This window comes from Vanessa tameamea, chromosome 26 (assembly GCF_037043105.1).
Source record: "Vanessa tameamea isolate UH-Manoa-2023 chromosome 26, ilVanTame1 primary haplotype, whole genome shotgun sequence".
Taxonomy (NCBI): Eukaryota; Metazoa; Arthropoda; class Insecta; order Lepidoptera; family Nymphalidae; genus Vanessa; species Vanessa tameamea.
The window spans coordinates 6524563-6549061 of NC_087334.1; the positions used below are offsets into that span (position 1 = coordinate 6524563).

Sequence of the window (24499 nt, forward strand, 5' to 3'; positions counted from 1 at the left end):
TCACCCCTATCACCTAACGGGAATACGTCGAATTACCAATAACCCTGTATATAAAAATATATTTATATACATATTACCAAATTACCAAACTGACCATCGATACAGATAATCATATACTGATAGGAAAATTATTTTGCATAGATAATAATTAATAGGCTATAAAAATAATAATTTATAATAATAAGAAATAAATATTTTCCAAGTAAAAAATGAAATGAATATTAAAAACAATATTAATTTTTATCGTCTTCCTGTTAAATAAACAATTGGAATATAAAAGGTATTTATTTTAATTAGACTTTAGCCAATTAAAACATTTTGCGGTTGGAATAAAATAAAAAAAAAAAGTCGTCGTGCTTAATATAGTTTTAATAATTAATATCTATATAATAGTTTTAATATCATAACTTATATTATTAATAATAAAATAATATATTTATTAACTTGTATGTTTGTTACGGTCTCACGTCTAAGCTGGACCGATCATTGTGAAACTTTGTCGTCTGGGGTACAAAATAGGGTACCTAACTCCTACTTTACCCTTAACACGTGGGCAGAGATTAGTTTATTATAAATTACAATAAGGAAATATAATTCAATTAGTTTGTGGCAATAAGGAAAATTAACAATTAAATCAAATTACATTTTTAATAGGTATTTGGCTAGAAAAAACTTTATAAGTAAACATATTATTATAAACGAGTCAACATACAATGTATAATATACTTATTACAATTCATACATTATTACTTTTTTTTTAAATTGATTTTATAATATTAGGATTTTTTTTTTTTAGTTTATACCTTCAACCGATTGCGATATTTCGTACAGTTATTGTACTTTAATGAAGTTGCCTGAAGCATTATAATCAACGTAAAATAGATGGCGTTTAAGTCGTGTTAGATAATTTGCTTAGAAGAAGACTTTAGAATCGTTACTCTGGAACTGAGTTACTTGATATTATACCTATTATAAAAAAGGAGAAGTTTTTTGTAATGCCAAACTAAAAAAAACACTACCAATATACATAAAACTTATACCGCCTTTTGGAGAAGATTGTTGTATATGATATTATTATTAGTGTTGATATTTGCATAAATTCCAAACACGATCATTCTATATACATAGGAAGTACATGATCTGAGCTTGAAAAATACATATATACATACGAAACAAATTTAAAAATAGTTACTGCACAAATCACGACCGCGTGGAATGGTGGCAAGAATGCTAGCAGCATTGCCCCGTTGTAACGCTATTCAAATCCTCTGGGCGAAAAATGAACCAGCCCTCCTGCCTGTCAACGGTCGAGGCACGAATTGTTTTTTTAAAATGAACAATTTTAGTGTAATTATGATTATGGAACTTACACAAACTAAGACTAAAATAAATGCTATCATTTTATTACTAAAAACTTTTAATTTTATTATGTATACTAAATTAATATTTTAAATACGAAAGTAACTGTCTGTCTGTTGCTCTTTCATGACCATACCACTGAACGGAATTTAATGAAATTTGGTATACTTCTTTACTAGTAACACCTTTCGATATCAAAAACGAGAACTAAGTCGCGGGCGATAACTAGTTTTTATATAATTATGGAAAAAGCTAGTACATTCATATTTTTAATATTATAACATCACATTGAAGAAGCGCCATAATATCATGATTACGTGTCATATCGAATAATTTAATTAGTATACGCGAACGTGCAAATCAACAAACAACACACATTCCTTCATCGAATCCTTCGTTATACCTACATTTATTTATATCAAAGTTATTGCGCACTTTGCTCTGATAAAAATAAATTTCTTTTGTCCGTCCATGCGTCAAGGTTCCCTTCGGGTTGTAAAGATATTTCTGAGACAGAAATAAATATAAAAATGTTTTGATATATAGTATATATTTTTTTGCTTTTAATCTGTAGAAATATTTATTTTATTTTCAAATAATTCAAAGTATCTATGTAATCTGTGGAAAATAATAATAGTAATTTAACCTCAAAATGTGACTTAATATTACATGTGTTTTTTTTTTGTATATTATTAATATATTTATTTATATATTTCATGCTTTACTACTCGAATGGAATGAATTTCAGTCAACTATTAAAAATTGTAAAAACAAAAACACATAAAAATTACTATGCTAAAATATAATGTAAATTCTTCTTAACATAATTAATTAATTATAACTATAAACAAATGTACTCACTTAAAAAAAAAAAAAAATAACAAAGCATAAACGTCAAACGACTTCAACAAAAAAAAAAAAGAATTACGCAAGCGTCACACAGACGTTGTCGTAGGTCAAGACACACACGTACACACGAAAGAGCAATGCACGCAAACGGTATCGCATTTTGTAAATATAAAGATTTTTAGCTATAGCATAACTCTGATCGCGTATTACAGAATTACAATCGAATTTCAGTTAATTTGCTATTGCGTATGAGACGAAAAATCTTAAGTGTGCGCTCTATGCAATTCAAACCTTGGTTTCCTTCCTCTCTAAATGGATCATCGTACTGCTTAGTCAGCTTACTCGGAATGTTTGGTAAAATCGTAGGCTATTTATTTTAACAACAAAATGTTATGTGCCTACTTTTAATTTGTGATATTCGTGGAGATATTTGATGCTTTATATCAATTATAACTTTATATAATGTAATTTGATTCGATGTTTACTTTCAATTTATTGTAAACTTATAATACCTTTAATCCTTTATCGACAGTAATTCAAATTACAAATAATTTTATAAACAAAAATATTTCTGCAGATTATTTGAGAAAGAAAGCAATAATAGAGTTCGCGAAAGCCGTGCCTAAAAAGAGAAATAATATTTCTTCCGTTTGTCTAAACTCGTTCAGCGCACGCGCTGCCTCTGCATGTAAGTGTGTCCCGTCTGTGTGTGTAACGTGTAACCCACAATGCTGTGTGCGTGATGCGTAGCTCTTGTCTTAGGTTAGGGAGGTGAGCGACCTCTCTCGTTTCGCAGACTCCCATTTATTTTTATTATGGCAACACGTGGACCACGGTACGGAGCTTTTATTACGTTATCTTCCTCTTCTTAATTCATTTTAGTCCTTTTTTTTAAATTATAACTAAAATTCTCCATTTAAGTTATTGATTTCGTAAAGATATTAATTAATGTAATCACTCTTAACATTAATCAAAAGTATATTTAATGGTTTTAATTAATAAATTTACATACAATCAAGTTTACGAATACAATATTGTTTTTGAAGGAAATAAGTTTAAAAACGATTGCGTATAGCATTGTGCGGTAATCGATGTAAAAATGCAAGTCTTTGATCGTGACCTGCGCACGCGCATGAATACTGTATGAACGTTACCCGTTTTGAAATTGAAATCAGGTTCGGGTATTTGGTAAAAGAATTGACCACACTGGGTGGTAAAAGTTATATTTATTTTTTGATACCGACATCTCTAATATAATCTTGATTTTTTTTTCGACTTATTTAAAACTAAAATTGTAATTATTAAAGAACGCGATGTCCAGTTATATGTTAGTTCTTAAAACGCAGGGCTAATGTACCTTCAGGGCTATTGATAAGAATAACAAAGATATCACTAGGCACTGTAATACAGAGGTCACTGCACTGAGGCGATACTTGATTTTTTATTAAATATATTATTTTCATTAAGATTAAATTTTTCAACGTGTTTTTACTTACAAATATATAACCAAGCTTGTTCTATTTTCAAATAATATATATTTCAAAGACCATAACTTATTTAAGTATTCTCGTGATTGTATAATTAGATAATATTTTATTCTATTATAAAGATTTGTAGTTATTATATGAAAAGTGTCCCAACAAAGCCTTGCATTGCATTAAACGATAAAAATTCTAGGCACATCCCATTTCTCCGATAAACACTGTTAGATATTGCATCATCGTTCAATACCCATCACTATTACCCTCAGTTATAATAGCTACACGCAAATTTAACTCTAATTCCAGTACTATAACGAACAAATTCGAATGAAATAATTCATACGAAATGTCACATCTCCGTTGCACAACACGTTCGCGGATATTGCCAATTCTTTCTCTATTCATAAATATTGCAAGCAATTATGGTTTCAATCGTACTGGGAATAGATAACAATTTGGCGTGAAATAAATTGGCAAGTCGGTTAGTGTACTGCAATTGATGTACATTTTTATTGTGTTAGGCTTGTTAGAAGGTACGGTGGCCATAAAGTTGTCATTACATATCTTAGCCGGGTTTAATTATGGCATAAATATTAGCCAATGAACTATTTGAACCTTTTGAACCGTGATTTTATAGATTGACACGATTGATTGATATATCTGTTCTTTAGTTTAAAGATAAAATATATCTCGATCCATTTAAACATCAATTAGAATTTTAATCATTTATTTTGTAACAAACGCAAGTAAAAATATATTCGTATCCGCTTATCCCAAAAAGACACTTTTTTATGGAGACTCAACAATTTTCTTAGTGTGTGTGTACGTCTTTACACATTGTACGTTTGTATTAGTGCTATCGCGGAAAGAAATGAGGTTATCTGAATGCGCTGTCATTGTTTGTACAAGTGTGATACGTTATACATAAACAGACACACACACATAACTCAGACTTAAAAATATCTAGACTATATACGGATATCTCGTCCTCCATTAACTTTCATCCTTATATCCATACCGTGCTTCCTATATAATAATTAAACGGGAAAGTATGTTAGTTTGTTTGTTCTTGATTTTACAAATAGATGTGAGCTGGAGTTCAATATCATTTTAGTCAAAAACTATAATAGATATATAAAAAATAGTCTATCGTATCTATCTATATTTCCATTTGGATCCATCTTTTAAGGCCTAGATTACAATCTTATTAATGGCATAATCAATAGCTTTAATGCAGCTTAATGTACGGTTCAACTCCACAGAGTAGGCGACTAAAACAGCACATTTTTAAACGGCCATTTTAATTTTGATTCTTTCATTAGGAAATCAACTATCAAATAGTGTTTTTAAATCTAAATACTCTATATATTACATTGTTTTACATAACATAACTGAAAATTAGTTTAAATAATATTATTAACAGGTATCCCAATCATTATAAAAAATGCCAATCTTTAATCATTATATAAAAGATTAAATTACTCTAAAATATTATTAATTATCGTTTCGTCCTGACGCATAGCTAATAACTATTAAGTCTAGTAAATTTAAATTTATAACACAGCATTTTTTTAAGAAAAGGGTAGTTCGAAATATAAACTTTAACCAATGAAAGGATAAAGGATAAAGCAATGGAAGGGATTTTACTTGTGCGAAGTCAGGACGGACAGCTCGATAACAAAAAAGTCAACGATCAAAATATATTCGAAATTTGAATAATATCTTCGTCTCCTGATTAATGTTACTGGGCTTTCTGTCAAGAATTCACAGTAGCAGCATGCAGTCTGATTAGAAGAGTTTATAGGAAAGCGGAAAGCACGTAAAACCGTTGGTCCTGCGCCTGAACACTTTCCGACCGTATCCGATTTGCCATCCCATTGGATAAAATAAAAGAATAGAGACTGTTCATAAGTACATAGAATTGTGGAGATACTTTGTTTCGACGCCTGCGCAATTGGCTGGTCTCCCAGGAGAAGTCATCATCATTTGCTTCAAAAAAAATTTAAAATATATGAGTTTTTTTACTGAAGGTCAATTAGCTCGTAAAGATCATCTTGGACTATTAAAAACTAAATTGTTTGCTTATTATTTTGTATTTCCAAATGAAAATCAAAATATAATCTGGAAATTTCAACGCTGTTGCTAAATTTTGTCGCTTTCGAAAATAATAAAATAACTCACACACGTCTCCTTACGCACACACACGTGGTCATAATGTTGACATAGGTCAGTGTTGCGCAGATATACTTTTACTGCTGTCACTGACTTCACTATATATAAAACGCGATGTCCGTCGAACTTTTTATCTTGTTTTTTATTTTACGTATTTTATGAAACTTTTCGTGGTATCAGTTACATATTAAATTCTCTTTAATTTTCATCAAAAATAAGTTACATCAGACAGTTTTAAGTTATCCAATAAATACATTTTTAGGGGTAGAATATATTATCACTACACAGATAGATTTGCAAGCCCTACCTCTGTATAGATACACAATTCGTATAAATATTCGGCAACTGTTTTTTTTTTTTTGACAGTTACACTTCGGTGTGACCAATAAAAAAATAACAAGTAGAAAAATAAATATTCGTATCATACAAATTAATGTTTTCTTCAAGTTTTCAATAACGATTTAATTCAAATTTCGATTACTGAGCGCACACAATTAAATATAGAATGCTGTGTTAGCAATAAAAAAATAAATAAGTTATAAGATAATACCCACACACACGTCTCGTCAGCACACACGAACGCCCTGTTCGTTGACATAGGTCAGTTGTTTTTTTAGTCTCGTTTCTTCACCGTATAGTGTTACATGTATTATTTTATAATGTACTCGTAATAATAGTTGACTTGTAATTCGATCGATTTTCAAGTTATTGTCAACTTAGTATTATTGGCGCCTTGCTGTCGTTTTATTAGGGTCAAGTTATTAATGAACATTGGTTTTACTCGTTTTTTGTTTTATATTTCATTTGTCATATCGGAAATGTTAAAATGCTGCTGTAATAACGTATAGGAAAGTCACTTCACTAAAATGTTATTAGTTAAAAGGCTAATTATTACAAATATAGGTAAAATGAATGTTATTACATAAAATAGTTAAAAATTCATAAAAGTATAATTTTAATTAAGAAAATATAAGGCATAAATATGTATTATTACAGTGTGGTTTATTTAAAGTATAACATATTTTAAATCTCTCACACCCGAACTAAGACGTCTTCTCCTCTTAGAGAAAAAACTTGGAGCTTATACCACGGATATGATGCTCGTTGTTGAGAGATTTTCATCTGACTCAGGTCTTGCATTGCCTTACATTATCAATGAGCTGAGATCAATTATAAATATAAATAATACACAGGAATATCTAGAGGCATGTGCCTGGATTTCAACTTGCAGCCTCTATTCAAGGATTATGCGTTAGTCTATATATATTTTTTAATTATCTACGAGGACGTCACACTCTATGTAACAATTGCCAACCCACCCCCAATATTTCCTTATTATTACAGATTTCCATAATAAATAGTCTAAAGAGAATTCAGTTTAATATTTATAGACGGACAAAGTTTTTTATATGTATATAATTTTAGCAACGTATTCAATATAATTATTCGAAAGCTATATTATTGCCAACAGTGCATATCATATTATGTTTTTAGTCATATGTTTACTACTGACCTTTGTTTATTTAATATTAAACAGTTTTTTTTTTTTTAAATTCAAACTTTCATTCATTCATTCATTTTGATAGAACACGAAATCGACATGTATTATTACGTGTTTTGCTATAATCAAAAACGATTAAAACCAATGAACAGAAGTAATAACCGTTCAATACTATTGACCAATTAAAAAAGATAATACGCTCTACAACTGGCGTTATTCTTTTAAATGCAACACATAACATAATGCCTTAACTCAAATAATATGTAATTGAATATCAAGTTTATGGCACTAATTATACGGTTGAGATTTGATTGCATATGATAGGTCAAGTGTGTACACCATGTGGCAGTACCTCAGTAGGAAGTACAAAATATCGTGGGCGTAGAATCGAGATTGTACTATCTTAACCGTCATCTGACCAGACTATGTCTGTCTCTCTCTATCATAGCGTAGCCTACATACCATGAATCGGGACGAATCATTTATTTAGCAATCCTTGTTAGGTCTATTCGTTTATAGCCTACTTTTCTCTGACTTAAATCAAATATTCTCTTCAATAACTACTGTAAAGCTACAATAATATATGAGGTGCTTTATATTCGAAATTAATATCACATAGATGTTTATTGGCGGTTTATTTGTGTTAACGGTATCGGAGGACACAATATATCCTATTATTTGAGATATAAGTTGTTTTACTTTGATATGAGACTAAAACATATAATATTTTTATAAGTATTGAACCGAAAATGACTTAGGTTCCGAGAACTATTGTATAGTCGTGTTACAGGATTAACTCTACTGAAAATAACTGTTATTGAAAACAGTAATTACTTTATTTGGTGATAGGGCTATGTGCAAGCCTGTCTGGATAGATACCACCGACTCATCAGAAACCGTTAAACGGCAAAACTTAGTATTGCTGGGTGCTTGAGCCAGTGTTACTACGGGCACAACGGACAAAACATCTTAGTTCCAAATGGTGGCGTATTGGCGATGTAAGGAATGGTTACTAATATTAAAAGAGCGTTGTGGACCACTGCCACAACGTGGCCCATTTGCTCCGTCTGCCTAAACAACGATAACAAAATACACGCTTCTAATAATAAGAAGCCTTCCTTATTACACCGATTCATTTATTTCTGTCATCATAAATTTGACATTCGAAAGGCAACACAATACAAGTCATCCTGTAAAACATTTATAGGTAAAACTGGAAGCGTTACCATAAACAAATCATTATATATCTTTATTTTTTAATATAATATCTTTGTTTATACTTTCTTAACGCCAAGGCCGTTTTATATAAAGACTGATATAAATGAGTAACACAAGCCTTGAACCGATAAGTACTTTGTTTAAAAATGTATTTTTTTTTTCTCAATAACACATCGTGTGTCATCGTATGACATCATTAATTTTTTTTTTATTACCGCCGTGACATTTATGGTTTTTCTTTAATAAGTAAAGAAATACTAAGTTCATAAATCTACAATAATCTTTTTGATTACGATATTTATGTTTATTATAAAACTTTAATTAAAGTCATCCAAAATAAGATATATACCTATATAAATTTAGTAAAGTTTACAAAAATCTGTACATTTAAAAAATATAACTTAAAACATTTTTTAAGGTTATTTAATAACGAATTATTTTATAATAGTAGAGCACAGTCTTTAGGTACAGTCAGCATAGAAACTTATAAAGTTATCAATCATATTCATACAAAAAAAGTCGTATAAACGTTTAAAACAACCATTTTGCCCAAATATATCGGAGCATGAACTTCGTCAAATGTATGAGTTCATTCAAATTGTCACTAAAACGGTTGTATAAATTTGGTAATCTTAACTGTTATTTGATATATGATGCTACCTTTACACAAATTCGTTTCTGTCTATGCGTGTGTGTAAATATTTAAATGATTTACCATTTGTAATTCGAATCATTCTTAAGAATATACTTACTGCATAACGTAGCTTACAAAACCTCAATAATAATGAAGTATAAAATATTATTTAAGACGATATATATATATTTATAAATAAAAAAGTAAACCCAATAGAATAAATAGATACGCTATATAATGAATAAATAGATAGCTACTATACGTATAAAGAGTCGCTGTCGATCCAGCAATGAAATAATTTAAATAGAACGACACAAATTAAAATTCAATCAAAAATAATCAAAGGAAAGACGTTACGAAGGCAATAATAAAAAAAAACCTTACCCCTTTTATGTATCGGTGGTTTTTGTAACAACAAAATTACATACTTCACGGGAAGCGATAACTTGTTAATTGTAACTTTGACACCTGTTCCGTATATGTTGACAAGTGAACCACATGGGGTTACATTTGAATAAAAATTACTAGCTCTTAAAAATGGTTCCGCATGGATTCTCCCGCGAAAATATTAAAATGTTCACATATAAATTTGCCTGCGATACACGTTGTTGACAATCATTGAGCTAATTTCTAAAGTCGTTAACCTCGTGGTCTTTGATTCGAAGCCTAATAAAGATTCATTGAATGTTACCGTCAAATTTTGGGAGTTAGTGTTTACGAACCCGCACCTCGGAAAGCACATGGTCTTCGGACATGAACTCTCTCCACTTGATTTGCATCCTGAGATTGAATCTGTGTGGGTAAACACATGTATAATATAATAACTCCTTTATAGTAGGCTTCCGTAAAATTAGCAACATGGTACAAATAAGGAGGATTTTATCAATAACCATTTAAAAAAAAATAATAATAATAAAATCTTTATTACGCTCATGCTCTATTTATTTTCAAGTTAAGTTTTCTTATTGTTATTTTTTCAACTTTGGGAAATAGACTCTTAAATCTATTGTGTATTTTCATGTTAAAGAAAAAAAAATTGTCAGTCTCACTAGTGAAAAAAATATTGAAACATATTTATTGAACAAAGAACAACCTCATCATATTTTTATCGAAGAGTATTTTTTTATTTGTATTTTTCTATCCCAAGGCAGATTTTAATAATAATATCCCTGTAATAAATATATATTAGTCAAAACATTTTAAAGTATTTTATATTATACATTGTATAATATGATTGGTTAAAAGATAATAATAAAATATGTTGTTATAATATAACAAAATTAAGAATATTGTATCTTGAACTATGCTCCAATAACCGCTCAGCCTTTGAGGAGTCTGCCCTCAAATTGAGGGATGCCAAATAACCTAGTTCTCGACTCCTCCATACTAATGAAATTCACGTGACACCGGACGCTATACCGATATTTTTATAATTAATCTTAAAAAGGGGGGGTAGGTTTATATTTGACTACTCTCAAGGTATACAATGCATTTATGTGGCTTCGATTTTCGGTTCAAGTTACGACAATATGCCTGTAGATAGGTATGTATCCTATAGATTGACAAATTTTGATGGATTTTATTTTTTTACCTCATTTCATAATAATATTTTTTTAATCTATGACATTTGATATTTTCTGTTAATTCTAAAATGTAACACGTTATATATTTCGCACACTATGAAAACCGGACTTTCTATACGTATATCGTCGGTAGAGTGCACTTTTATTTTTTAACGCATGCGCATCGTCGAGCTCATTTAGATTATATTTAGCCTGACCCGTGTAGCTGACACTGAACGATTTTTTCTGAACTTGACTCAATTCTTTCCAATGTTTATTTTTAAACATGTTAAATCTGATCTTTATCGAGTATTTATGCGGGGAACGAATACATATTTCATTTTGAAATTATCGCGCCGTATTTTTATTTATAACTTTAAGATAAAAATGTATTCGATAAAAAAGCTTTTATAGTTAAATGGAAATTCGAATGTGTTCTATTTTCGAATTTAAAAATTTCACTAAACTTGAATATAAAATTTGTAAAAAGAATTTGACAATGATCGTCTCGAAAGTAAAACGTCGTAAATCGACTCTAGCTGATATGCTGTTTTGTTGCGTAAATCCTTCAGATATTATAATATTTGTAGTCTAATGTCCCGTATCATTGTCATATCACGATCTTGTTCTACGTCATATTTAGAGCTGTATACAAAATAAGTGCCCAATATTAAAGTATTATATTCAATATAATATTGCTTACATACAGACAGCACGCTAATTGCCTAGCACAGGATAATCGTATTAGAAAAAGCGATTCCGATTGTAAATATTTTGAACCGACCATAGAGAATTTGTTTTTTTTTTTTTTCAAACAACGTAAAATTTATCATTTATTATTAGTCCATAGGTTTGTTCTGCTATGAATCTTGATATGTAACGATATCTGCCACGCCACAACAATGCTTTGTATTGTTGTTTTGGAGGGTAGCGAACCAGTGTAATTCCCGACACAAAAGACACCGTCTTAGATCTGACGGTTGTCAGCGTGTTGGAAATGTTTGGGGCTTAAGGAAATACCTAGACAACACCAATTCCCTTAGGTAGCCTTGTCTTAACCATATTTGTATAGAGATAATATATCTTTAAATGAAAGATAAATAATAACATTTAGTTAAGTAACACTTTATGACTCTATCTATTTGAGAAAGGCTTGGAGCTTATTCCACCACATTACTCAAATGCAGGTTGGTGGAATGAAAATCTGTCAAGTGTGTGGCAGATTTTCATTCGACACATAACCGCTGAGATAAATAATAAACACAAATTAAGCACATCAAAAATCAGAGTTGGTAGGATTTGAACCCACACTCTTCGATTAAGATTCAAGTGTTCTAACAACTGTCATTAAGACTAATATGGAAATTATTCAACACTTTTTTATAAATTCATATATAACACTTTAACGCAGATGAAAATGCAGGGCACGCCTAGTTTAATTACAACATTGTATGACATCTCATAATCATCTCACATTTGAATGTTCACGGTACAACAATAGCTAGTAAAATTCAAATAAATTCAGTTATCAAGGCTCGAATCTTGTTAAAAATCGCAACGGAAGGGTTGCCCTTAATAGAGACTTAATTCCACCGCCGGAACGATTTACGGAAATATTATGATCTTTGCATTTTTCATGGGTTTTTTATGTCGTTTTTTATATTGCTAATTATAAGGGGTTGTCTGATCACGTCCCGTATTACGGCGATGAGTTAACATCAATAACGTCATTCTACTCAATCTTGAATTATAATAAAGAGTACTTTTTTTTACATAATACGTAATATAAGAAGGTGAACTGGGAAATGAATCATATGGTGGTAAAAGTCACATCACCAATGCACGACCAACCTTAGGAACTAAGATGTTATGTCCCTTGCGTCTGTAGTTACATTGGCTCACTCACTTTTCTGATATACAACAATACTAAGTACTATTGTTTGCCGGTAGAACACCGAGGATTTTGATTAATTAAATTTAATAGGTGATGTCCTGCCTTATTTATTTTGGCTAGAATTGCTTTTTGTATGTTTCCTTCCGTTCTCCCTATACTGAACCCTCAATTGAATACTTCAAAATTCTTATAAGCTAGGTACTCAGCCATTAAACGCAAAAAATAATATTGACTCAATTTGTGAACTTCTTCGCAAGTATTATCAATCATCACGTTTATGGTTTTTTTTTATTTTTCTATCGCAAGAATCATTTTTTAAAAATAACATAATTGGCCTCCATTAAATTATCTTTAATACGCAAACTATCTCTATTCTTTCAACTACCAAGAGTATAATATTAAAAATTGTCGCTGAAATAAAAAAAAATCGATCGTTAAACAATCTGATGCTTCGAACTATTTTTTCACGAGTCCTGCAATACTGTACAGGAAATACACTTTGATAAATACTTCAAACCAAAATAACAAAAACAATTGAAGGAAACGCCACATACTAATTGTCTTAATTAATTTTTACGATAGTATTCTATTTTTCTACCGGCTGGACGTGTTCGAGCGAAGATGTGGCACAAACATAACAGAAACGGGTTTATTTAGAAGCGATTATCATAAAACATTATAACAGCTAGGTCGATAGTGATATCGTTATAAATCTCTGAGTATATCTCACGTTGCGCCTTCCGGGAATAGAACCTTAGACCCCGGCATCATAGCGTATCAAAAGCATAAATTCTTTGCAATTTCTTCGTTGCGTGATCAAAACCTCTAGTTCCACTTTCTAACACGCGTGAAAGGGCTACAATGTCGACCAATTAAAGTATACACCATACAATTTTCTTAGCACTTGATAAAATAAAATTAAAAAAAAAAAACTAGCGGTATATTATTTAAAAAAAATAAAGGTCAGGCTTACTCACGGCTTAATATAGTACGTATATACAAACAAATCAGCGTCCGTCTTTTCCTGTTGTCTACTGAAAAATATAGCCGTTTATTACAGGAAGGAGATAAGAAATTAAAAATATTTCATGTAAAACAACTTAATAAATGTTTATACCGTATTTTCCTCAATCAAAGCGGATTAATATAGCGTTACATTACAATTAGACATTGTTTTAATATGCACGCGTTTTTTTGCGATGAAATGCCTTGTGATGTGTGGAATAAGTTCGAGAATGCCGCCTTTCTGTCCCAGGTATTTACTTTTCTTTTCGTACATCATAACTAACGTGTATCATTAAATTCCCTAACAAATTAATAAGTTACTATAAAAAAAATCCCAAATTGAGTAAAAAGAACACTCTGTATAAACACTTATTAGTTTAACGTTCTTATTTATTAACCGTAAATACAGCAATAAATAGAATCCACTATATTATAAATAGCGGTAAATACACTAAGTCAAGTATGAACTTATATCATAGGATCGAGGTGAAAATAATATATCGCATTCAAATAGCAATAATGTTAAAACGTGTATACATTTTCTTGGCCTACATTGTACGTTTGCGTGTCTGAAGTCGTTTCTTTGCAATCGCATAGAAGTAAGGTTTCGATAAATATACCTATGTAATATATAACTAAGATTAAACTGATTGCATTATTTGTTAACGACAATTGTTTATTTTACGTAATTAATATATATTTGTGTATACTTTAATTATCCATTAATGTACTAACGGTAATTTATATCGTTAATTAAAAATAAAATTTATTTGGTTAATTTCAAATAAATTAAATGAGTATTTATTTTGTTGTTTTGTTAGTTTATCGTTGAGGAAAAAATATAAAAATGTAGTTAATTAAATTACTATACCAAGCTGTGATCAGAAATACGATGGTAATTTTTACCGCACGATAAAATATTCACAATAATTTAGTTAGGTAATATTTCATAAATATTTCAAAATAATATTTATCACGTTAATTCTGAATTATAAAATTCCTATTTATCACAACACGCAATTCACAAAGATAGAAAAAAAAAACATTTATTAATTATAAATAAAAGCTTGGAAGTAAAATTATTACACACAGGCAAAAAAACCATGAACGGTTTTACTAAAAAAGTGTGCTTCACGTTCTTCCAAGTTTTTTTATACTAGTTCCTTTCAAACGTAACGTTGATTTTATCTATGACTAAGAACATTATTTATTTAACAAGATACATTAAATTTAAATAGATAGAGAAAGTAGATTTTAAAGAGAAGAATAAACTCACTAATCACTTATTTTTCATCGGTCATTATTTACATTGTGTGTATTAATCAAATACATAACATCGAAATAGACAAACGCAATTCAATTACAATATAAAAATACGTTAGATAAAATTCTAAGAAGCACAAATCCCACCAGCAATCGCATATCAAAATATACCGCTCACGGACTATACGAAGGCGATAAATAATTTTAAGTCCCTATAATTCCCTCTTATCTGACTCACTGGTAGAAAGCAATTTCTTTACCATGGCAAAATTATAGGAGCCAGCGCGAAACTTAACACCCTCCACCTAATGTGGACTGTACACGGACGTACCGGGCCTATAATATCGTATGACGTATATTTTAACACATCATAGCATTGAGAGTTTATTAAAATAAGCTTATTTATTTAAGAATTTAAATATTTTGTTAAAAAAAAAAAAATTAATGACGCGTATTTCTCGGTAAAAGATGATACAAAAGTATGGAGTTATCGTTAATCGATTTCTATGCAGGATATGTTACTATGCAATCTTATTTAATTTAAATGCTGAAAAATAGTAACTGGTGTGATTTTTTTAGGTTTTATTGCCTTAATACCCGATTACAGTATATTCTGATTTCGATTTTTAATCATAGATTCAAGTAATTATTGTTCATTTTTTAAAAGTGTTTTTTGGTATTTATTTCGTGTTCATTGAACGTTTTAAAATGATTGTAGTTTTTATCAATTTTATTTACATATGTGTATTTATAAACACGGTATTCGTTTATCTAATAATTTTCTTGCCGGTTCTTCTCGGTAGAATCAACTTTCCGAGCTGGTGGTAGCTTTACATTTAAATCCATATTGTTTTCGATTCAAAAGTGCTTTTATGAGCCTATTTTAATACAGAATATTTTAATTTTGACTTTGATTTTATGCGTACTAATATAGGTTATTATTAATTAAATTCCATATTATTAATACAAAAAATATTTTATCAGCAAAATTTTAACTTACATAAAATTATTTTACTATAAGTAATCGATGTACGACTACATTTGAAAATATGCAGCATTCTGACTATCTAAGAACTAAAATTTCATTTAAATCTAATTAATTAATTGATTTAGAAGTCTTAAATGAAATCAATTTGAGATACTTTAAAAGATAAAACTTCTTATAGAAAAATAATACGGTCTATTACATAGCATAGTATACACAAGTTCTATGTTTTAGTGAAAGTTATACAGTGATACTAATCTATTATAAGAACATGTCTTGTTTCATCTGAAAAGATTTATTTAATGTGAAAATAATTTCCATTTCTCAAAAAACTCCTGGACCGATAAAAAAATCACACGAAAAAACATTCTGTCGTGAGAAATATTTACTAGTATTAAGATTTTCCAATTAATTAATTTAAAAGACATAACATCTTAAGTAACTATGAAACATATGTCTCCAAATCCCTTAAAGAAAGCACGAATTAAAAAACTTCAAAATCTAATCCATACTGCAATTTCAAATGACCATATAAATCAGCCAACACCCCGTTTCCAGATCTTCATGCACAAAAACGCCATGCAGATGCACGCGAGGGAGCTGCAACGTGGTTTGGGTGGTGAGGTGAAACCACACCAATGCCAGCAGTGCCTGAAATCATTCAGCTCGAACCACCAGCTGGTCCAGCACATCAGGGTCCACACGGGCGAGAAGCCGTACAAATGTTCCTACTGCGACAGACGGTTCAAGCAATTGAGCCACGTTCAACAACATACCCGGTTACATACAGGTTAGTTTAGTGAATAATATTTATTATTACTGATATTACTGGCGTTATCCCGTCATACCATCGAAGTCAGATGATTTTCCGAACAAAAACACTTAACAAATATTGGACATTAAAACTAAAACCATTTTTTTCTTTGTCAAATATAGAATATAAAAATCGTTTGGTGAAAAATAAAATGGCGCTTCCTAATAACTCGTAAAAACTGTGATACTTAAGGATAATTATGGTTTTCAATTTTTTGGAAATGTTTTTCAAAGATTATTACATCCGAATAACGAAGTTAGCTAAAATATTGAATTTACATTTAACTGAAACCATTAGAAGGTTTCGAAACAATCATCTATCGCGGCATCCATAAGGTAAAACGTGATCTAAAGCTAGTGTAAATAAACAAATTTAATAAAACGCAAGCGCATACATCACGGCATACGGGATGTGTCTTCAGAATTCCAAATTTAAACCGGTCGGCCATTATAAAACAGATCGCATCGCGAGCTATTTCGCGCTTAAAAACATTCTCTCGATACGAAATTACTGTTTCAAAACAATTCAAACTCAAACTCAAACCATTTCAAATTTCGAATGCATATAAAACCTTTTTTTAAATTAATTTCATTGCATTAATTTCACAACTAATTAACAAACCATACCATCCTTCCCGCAAAAATAAGTTCTTAAACATGTCGACGACATCAGAAGTTAGTACAAACTAAATCCGATTTCCGTGGTTAAAATAGCAGTGGCCTTATAAAATACCTATAGCACTCATGCAACCCGTTATTCTGGCTCCATATACGTGCCGCAAAAACAATCCGAGACTAGAACAACTTTTATAATTAAAACTACGTTCGTTCCATTGGCCGGAGTTTCCGCGAAAAAAATTACGAACGCCGTATACGTGAAAAGCGGGAAAAAAATTGTCCAATGGTCTGCTATTGCCGGACGGCCGGCCAATCAGAACACGGCTTTACGCAACGTACATTCTACGTGGTTTAGAAAAAAAAATTCACGTGTTTTTCCATGTTCGAACTAGCCAATAGCGACGTTTCGGGCTATTCGTATGCGCAATATAATTAAATTAGTTATTCGGTGGGATCTTTTTTCAATGTCGAGTTTTATTGATATGTAGATGTAAGCGACTATTAACATATTTTATATTTTCTTGTTTAAATAATGTATAGTTAATTGATATCTAATAAATAATCCATTAAAGCTGATTACCAATCTCCATTTTGTTACACGTTGTTTACCATTTAAATAATTTAATTTCGGCATCATTTTAAGATACTTTTAAATTTATTTAAGTCAGTGAATATTTCAAATATATATGTATAGTATATGTCTAATCACTTATAATACTTTTTAAAATAAAAAAAAATCAAACAAAGCACTGTCAACGTTCCCACACTTTTTCACACAATAGTCAATAGCGGTGTTGCCAGTAGTAATTAAATATTTATTCACGGTTCACGATGATTGTTGGCTGCCAGTGCGTAATGAGTTTTTTAATTGTCGTAATTACAGTAGTGTCCACATATGACGGCCAGTTGAAGTGTGACTTTGAAATTTAACATGTTGACTTTACGGACACTTAAATGTAGTGTAAAATTGTCTTTTCTTTATTAATTTAATTTTTGTTAAATATTAATTGTGTATACAACAAAAGCAAAAACTTTATTTTTAAGAAATTATTTAATTTAAAAATTGAATACTTTTTTATATTTTAAATAAAATGACTATTTTAAAACGATGCTATAATTTTGTGACTAAACAGCGGAAGCAAAATCTTATAAAAGAACGAACGTTGCTTTCAATTTTTCCATTCACTTTAATCAAAGGGAGAGATTTTAAAAGTTTTTCAAATAAATAGAATGGCGAAGTAAAAACTCCGTCTTTTACGTCAATTACTTCGATTTTACATAACAATGGCTCTTCGGAGTCCATCTTTATTTATTTTAAAATTAGAACTTACAAATGGAACGAAATGTATTCGTTTGAATTTAGAATAACATTTGTTTGTAACAAAACGAATACGTTATATAACTATAGGTCAGGTAGTGAACGTTAGTACAACACAAATCCAATTAATACGACTACCCTACTAATGAGAAGGTTATATGTAGGTAGGTTTTATAGATATCTTCATAACAAAAACAAAGATCTTCATCTGTGTGCTTGTCAGTCCGAACACTATCAGCTACTACCGAACGGATTTTCATATGATTCACGAGGAAGGTTTAAATGTCTTCATTATATTTTTGTGTAAATTGTCTGAAATATTGATGACTGTTTAAGAAAAAAAAAACATGCCCTTATTACGATATAACTAATACTTATGTTACGAAAAAAGTTTATTAAAGTCTCTTATTCTACTCGTGCGAAACCGGGACAGCTAGCTAGTGAGTTTCAATTATATTTCGAACGATTCGTATTTATCTTTCCGGTACAATTATTAGGAAGTTCGCGTTAAAGTAATTCGTACGCGTACTCGTAAATTGAATATTCGAACTGACCAATGAAATAATTACACAATTATATGGTATTTGCAAACGTTTTTTCCATATGATTTCCCTTTTTACGAATACTATTCATATCCTGTTCATAGTTTTATAAAACAAAGCTTATGTGAAATGAATTAAAATAGTTGAACATATTAAACGTCACATTATAAACTAAAGTAAAATACAAGAACTTTAAGTATGAATATTTTGTACATAAAAAAAAATATACAGAGATAATAATCATTCTAACTATGCTTAGGTTTTCTTTTGACGCTCAGAAACAGATTGATATAATTTTTTCTAACAATCTTGTGATCCAGAGGCCACGAGAAAATTCAATTCACACGTCAATAGTCTAATACTAAAGCCGATGTAATTGCAACTTATATAATCATTTTATAAACTGAAACCTTCTTCGAAACGCACTGCATCTCCTGGAAAAGGTTTTATGTATATTGGTTTAGTTGTTTTTTAATTACGTGTTACGAAATAAACGCACCTTCATTTACTACTGTATATTATGATTTGATATGTTTCAGGGATTAAATTTCACCAGAGTGTAATGTTTTACGAGTACCTAACTCATAAATGCAATACTTTTATAATAAGAATGATAGCTTTAACAAGTTAAGAATAAAACACAATGTTAATATTTTACCAAACAATAGCTTAGCTTTATCATTAAATCTTAAACGAGAAATAATATAATAATTAACAGTAATTGTTTGCAAATTAAATTAAAGAAAAATAAACACAAATGCTCTCGAGCCTGTTTATATCTTTGGTGGTTTTTGCGGTGGATGACAACTCATTTACCATGTGGTAGGATTTTGTCTGGGTATTATCCATTCATTAATTGTACTGCCTAAGATAAATACTTCGTATTGCTGTGTTCCAGTTTGTATAGCGAGTGAGCCAGTGTAAATATTGACACAAAGTTCCTCAGATCCTATTGTTAGTTGTGCATTGATAGTCTGTTTAAGGAGTGGTTTATTCTTCCAGTGGTAATGTCTGTTATTTGTGTGTGTGCGTGTGTGTCTATGTGTTTGTGGAAGGGCAAAAGCAGTAATTGTATCTGGTGTTATATAAGCTCTAGTTATTTGTACTAATATTATAAATGCGAAAGTAACTGTGTCTATTGCGCTTTCACGGCTAACCTGAAGCGAATTTGATTAAATTTGCTATGAAGCTTGAACCCAAATGAAGGGCATAAGTTTACTTTTAATGCCTAAAACATACCACTGCTCATAATACGCAGGTGTAGCCGTGGGCGAAAATTAGTGTAAAATATTTAAAAACAGAACTCTTTCCATACATCTCGATTGCGCTTAAAATAAGTCATTGTAACTTCAGATGCGAGATTAATATCTAAGATTGACATCGCTTACATTATGAATTCAAAATTTAAAGCAGAGGGTTTTATTGTGACCAACGGATATGTATATTCATTTAAGGAAGAGATTAATATAATTTAAAAAAATACATTTTTATTATAGTTAGTCGGACGCCCAAATGGGCCACCTGATGGTAAGTGGTCACAAGCGCTCACAGGCAATGGTGCTGCAAGAAATATTAACCATTCCTTGAATCACCAAGGCTTCACCAACCTGTAGTTCTTAGTACTTCACTCACTCTTTAAACCGAAACACAAAAATACTGAGTACTACTGTTTGGTGGTTTATCTGATGAGGGGGTGGTGCCTTCCCAGACGAGCTTGCACGAAGCCCTACAACCACTCACAGCTTGCACTTAGTATTTGAATCGTTGAGAGTGACTGAGGCCGGTATTCGATATGTTAATAGGTACCTATGTCTTTACTTATTTTTCGCAATTATAACATTATATTTATTAAAAATATATATATTTATTAATATAGAATCTCATTAAATCGAAACTTCATCATAGGTCCAGATAAAAAAGCGCAGGTGCGCTGACAAGTTGCTGAGATCTTACGCTCGAAAGCGCGAAAACTCGATATTAAACTGTAAAGACGAGGCGAGATGAAATGGTCAAGCCCGAATCGTATTAATTATGCTTATAAACTATAATCCGTATTTATTTGATGTAGGTAACGTAATATGATAAAGGATCGTTTTCTCTTTAAGGGTGTGGGATTTTTCACTATGTTTTCCTACAGCGATAATGAGATTGTTTTTAACCAAAAGTAAGCCCATAATTCAGTGGTGCTTGCCTGTGTTTGAACCTACCATCATTGTTTAAAATCCACGTGTTTTAACCACTTAGCGATATGCCCTTTATAAAAAATAATCAGCTTAAAAATGAATAGTTACAAAATCCTAATACTTTTGTTTGCAAATTTTTCTAGACTTTATTATTAAGTGCTAAAAACCAAAGAACAATTCTCCTCTATTTGAATTACCCTATTTTTACCTGATTTATTTATAAATTTAACACAATAAATCGTCACGTATGAAATTAACAACACAAACTGAACATATAAAAACCTAGTGTTTAACCAAACTATGTGTAAAACTAAAAGTAAAAAAGCAAACTATAAGCAAAAAGCGGAAATTCTTTCCATCGATAGAAATCTTAGCATTTAAAGAGTTCCAGCTAAAGTTTAAATTGTGAGCGTTTTTCGATCAAGTGAATTTTCTTACGTAACCCTAAAAATCGGAGCCAGCCAACAAAGACTCACTGTCCGAGTGGAAAGTATTTTACTAATTTACGGAGTTTTCATCCCTTTTGAAACAGTCGAGAAGTTTTTTTAATAACATTTTCTGATATCACTTTACATTCTTTGCGAGAGGTGATTTAAGTTTGGACTAAAAATATCTTCCATTTATTTCAATTTTTTATTCTGTGTTTCGTAAAGTGTGTCAATAATTATTAGCATTATATTTGATTTTTGAAATGAACGTAAAGAAATATAAATACTCATAAATAAAGAACAAAATGGTGAATTTAGAACTTGCCCAATATAAAAATAAAACAAGCAAACAATCTATTTAATAACGCTTATTTCAAACAAATGTCCATATTGGATGATCTCTATGGTGATAAGTAGGTGATAAGGAGGTGTCATTTAGATTCCTACCGCAATTATTTTCCAAACTAGCGATAACTATAGAAACTCTTAAGCTTAATAGCTCATAATAGCCTTCAGCACGAAACGAACCTACGAATATTATTCAGAGAACAACCTACTGCGCCATCGACGTCAAAATTTTCAATCAAGTGTATATAAAATTCCATATGCAATTTAAATATTAAATAACGATTTAAAATTATTAAATAGAAATCCATTTTTAAGGATACAGAATCACAAATATAAACCAGAGCAGAAACAACAATGTTGCTTACAGATAAAACATATATATTTAAGTGAATTATTATTTATTAAAAGTATAACGTCGATGCCAATGATTATACGTTAGTGTGAGTAAGAATAAAATATATGAATTCCGTACAAGTGTTATGGTATATCATATCACGTATTTACACTAACACATCAACACGCACACAACCGTTTTTTTACATGATGATGTAACAACGTAAACGCGTAAGCCACACTTACGAGATCGCTGTCATATTAAACAGTCCTGATACGAAATTGTGCATTTGGGGGGTGTCGTGTCAACTATCACTTATATACCTACATGTGGGGGTTGATCTGGGAGTGGGGAAATCAATACAGTCATTGCGTCGCGATGACGGTGACCCCGCGGCTAACAAAATTTCATGCTATTTGCGTATTTATATAAAACAGGATACAGTCGATTTTCCTTTGAACTCTCATTAATATGATCGTGAATACTAAATACGGTGACGCTTGAAATTCTCTTTTATGCACTATTTCCATTAATATTACATCTAATATATATTTCCATGTCCAAATTACTTTGATACCTACAGCTTTATTAAATATATATTGAAGACGTACTTTATTTATTTGGTTCACGTATTAAATAATAATCTATATTAATTTCGTAACATCATTTTATCGATATACTTTGAAGAATGATGATATTCTTTGCAATGTACTATTTCAGACATGGCTATACCTAACCTAACCAACTACAGATGATATTGGGCAAGGGTGAATATAAATGCACTCTATTGCACACTCTAATAGTCCTATACGACTTTAAATCAGGCACAGAATCCTGTAACAATGACAATTTACTAAAAAATCACTCGTTTAGGCAGAATGGCAAATGGGATATCTGGATACTCACCGTCTTCCCACAAACATAGGCAATCTTAGAAATATTAGTGATTTTTGACATCGCCAATGCGCCGCCGACATTAGGAACTAAGATTAGAAGATTAAGTCCACTGTATCTACTTACAACGGCTCACTCACCATTGAAACCGAAGCACAACAATACTAAATATTACCTATCCAGACGGACTTGCCCAAAGCCCACCAACTACTATCTACAAAAACTACAGTCTATATATACATATTACTCATACAGATCGCTAAATATTAAAATGATGATAGAAATACAGAAATACTGAACCACAATGCGGTCGGCGGCTAATGCATTTCCTTTAAATTAAACTAAGCTATATCGTATTGCGGAATAAATGATAGCCTAATTTATGGCTAGTGTTCGATTTTGTTTTAGTAATTAGATTGGATTTAGTATTTAGTTAGAGAGAATTAATTTATTTAAGTTAATATAAACATTTGTATTAAACGCACAAAGGGCTTATTTAAACGCAACATGCATTAGACTGAGCCGTGTTATGGGATAATAGTTAATATTATTTAGGACGTGTTTTGTTTTTGAATATTAATATTTATAGTGTGTAAATTTGTCTCTATGTCTATCATATTTTTATAGTTTTTGGTTGAGCTTTAATTCTTAAGAAATGTGTGCATTTATATCACCCCGTTTGGGATGAAATATCGGATGACGAGATGAGTTGAGATGAATGTCTGTGGTATTTTTATCTTTACTAATTTTATGAAGAGCTAAAGGTTGTTCGTATGTAAGGTGTAACGTCCGAAACTTGAGATCTAATTAAAAAGAAATCACTTGTAGCGTGTTAAATTATTCTTGACTGCTATAGAGTTTTAATAATATTTGTGTCATATAATTTTCTTTATAAGTAAATCCCGTGCGAAGCCGCGAGCGGGTTATGATATAACAGATATCACAGACAGTGTGATTATCATTCGCTTAAAAATAATACACCTGTATAGTTCTACAGCTGGGTTGTCACTGCCTCTTCCTTTGAGAAGGTCTTGGCTTTCTTTGAGAAGCTTATTCAAAATTACTGGTCAGCCAGGTTTCAACTTTCAGTTAAGATTT

The 24499-nt window shown here is 30.6% G+C and overlaps 1 protein-coding gene across 8 annotated transcripts in view; it reads left to right on the forward strand.

The window, feature by feature from the left end:
• Window positions 1-24499, forward strand: part of LOC113393856 (zinc finger protein 408) — a 121406-nt gene that overhangs the window by 72207 nt on the left and 24700 nt on the right. For all 8 annotated transcript variants that reach the window (XM_064219101.1, XM_026630949.2, XM_026630952.2 and 5 more), the window contains exon 6: window positions 16482-16713. In XM_064219101.1, coding sequence (XP_064075171.1) covers window positions 16482-16713 — 232 coding nt within the window. The remainder of the gene's footprint in view (window positions 1-16481; window positions 16714-24499) is intronic.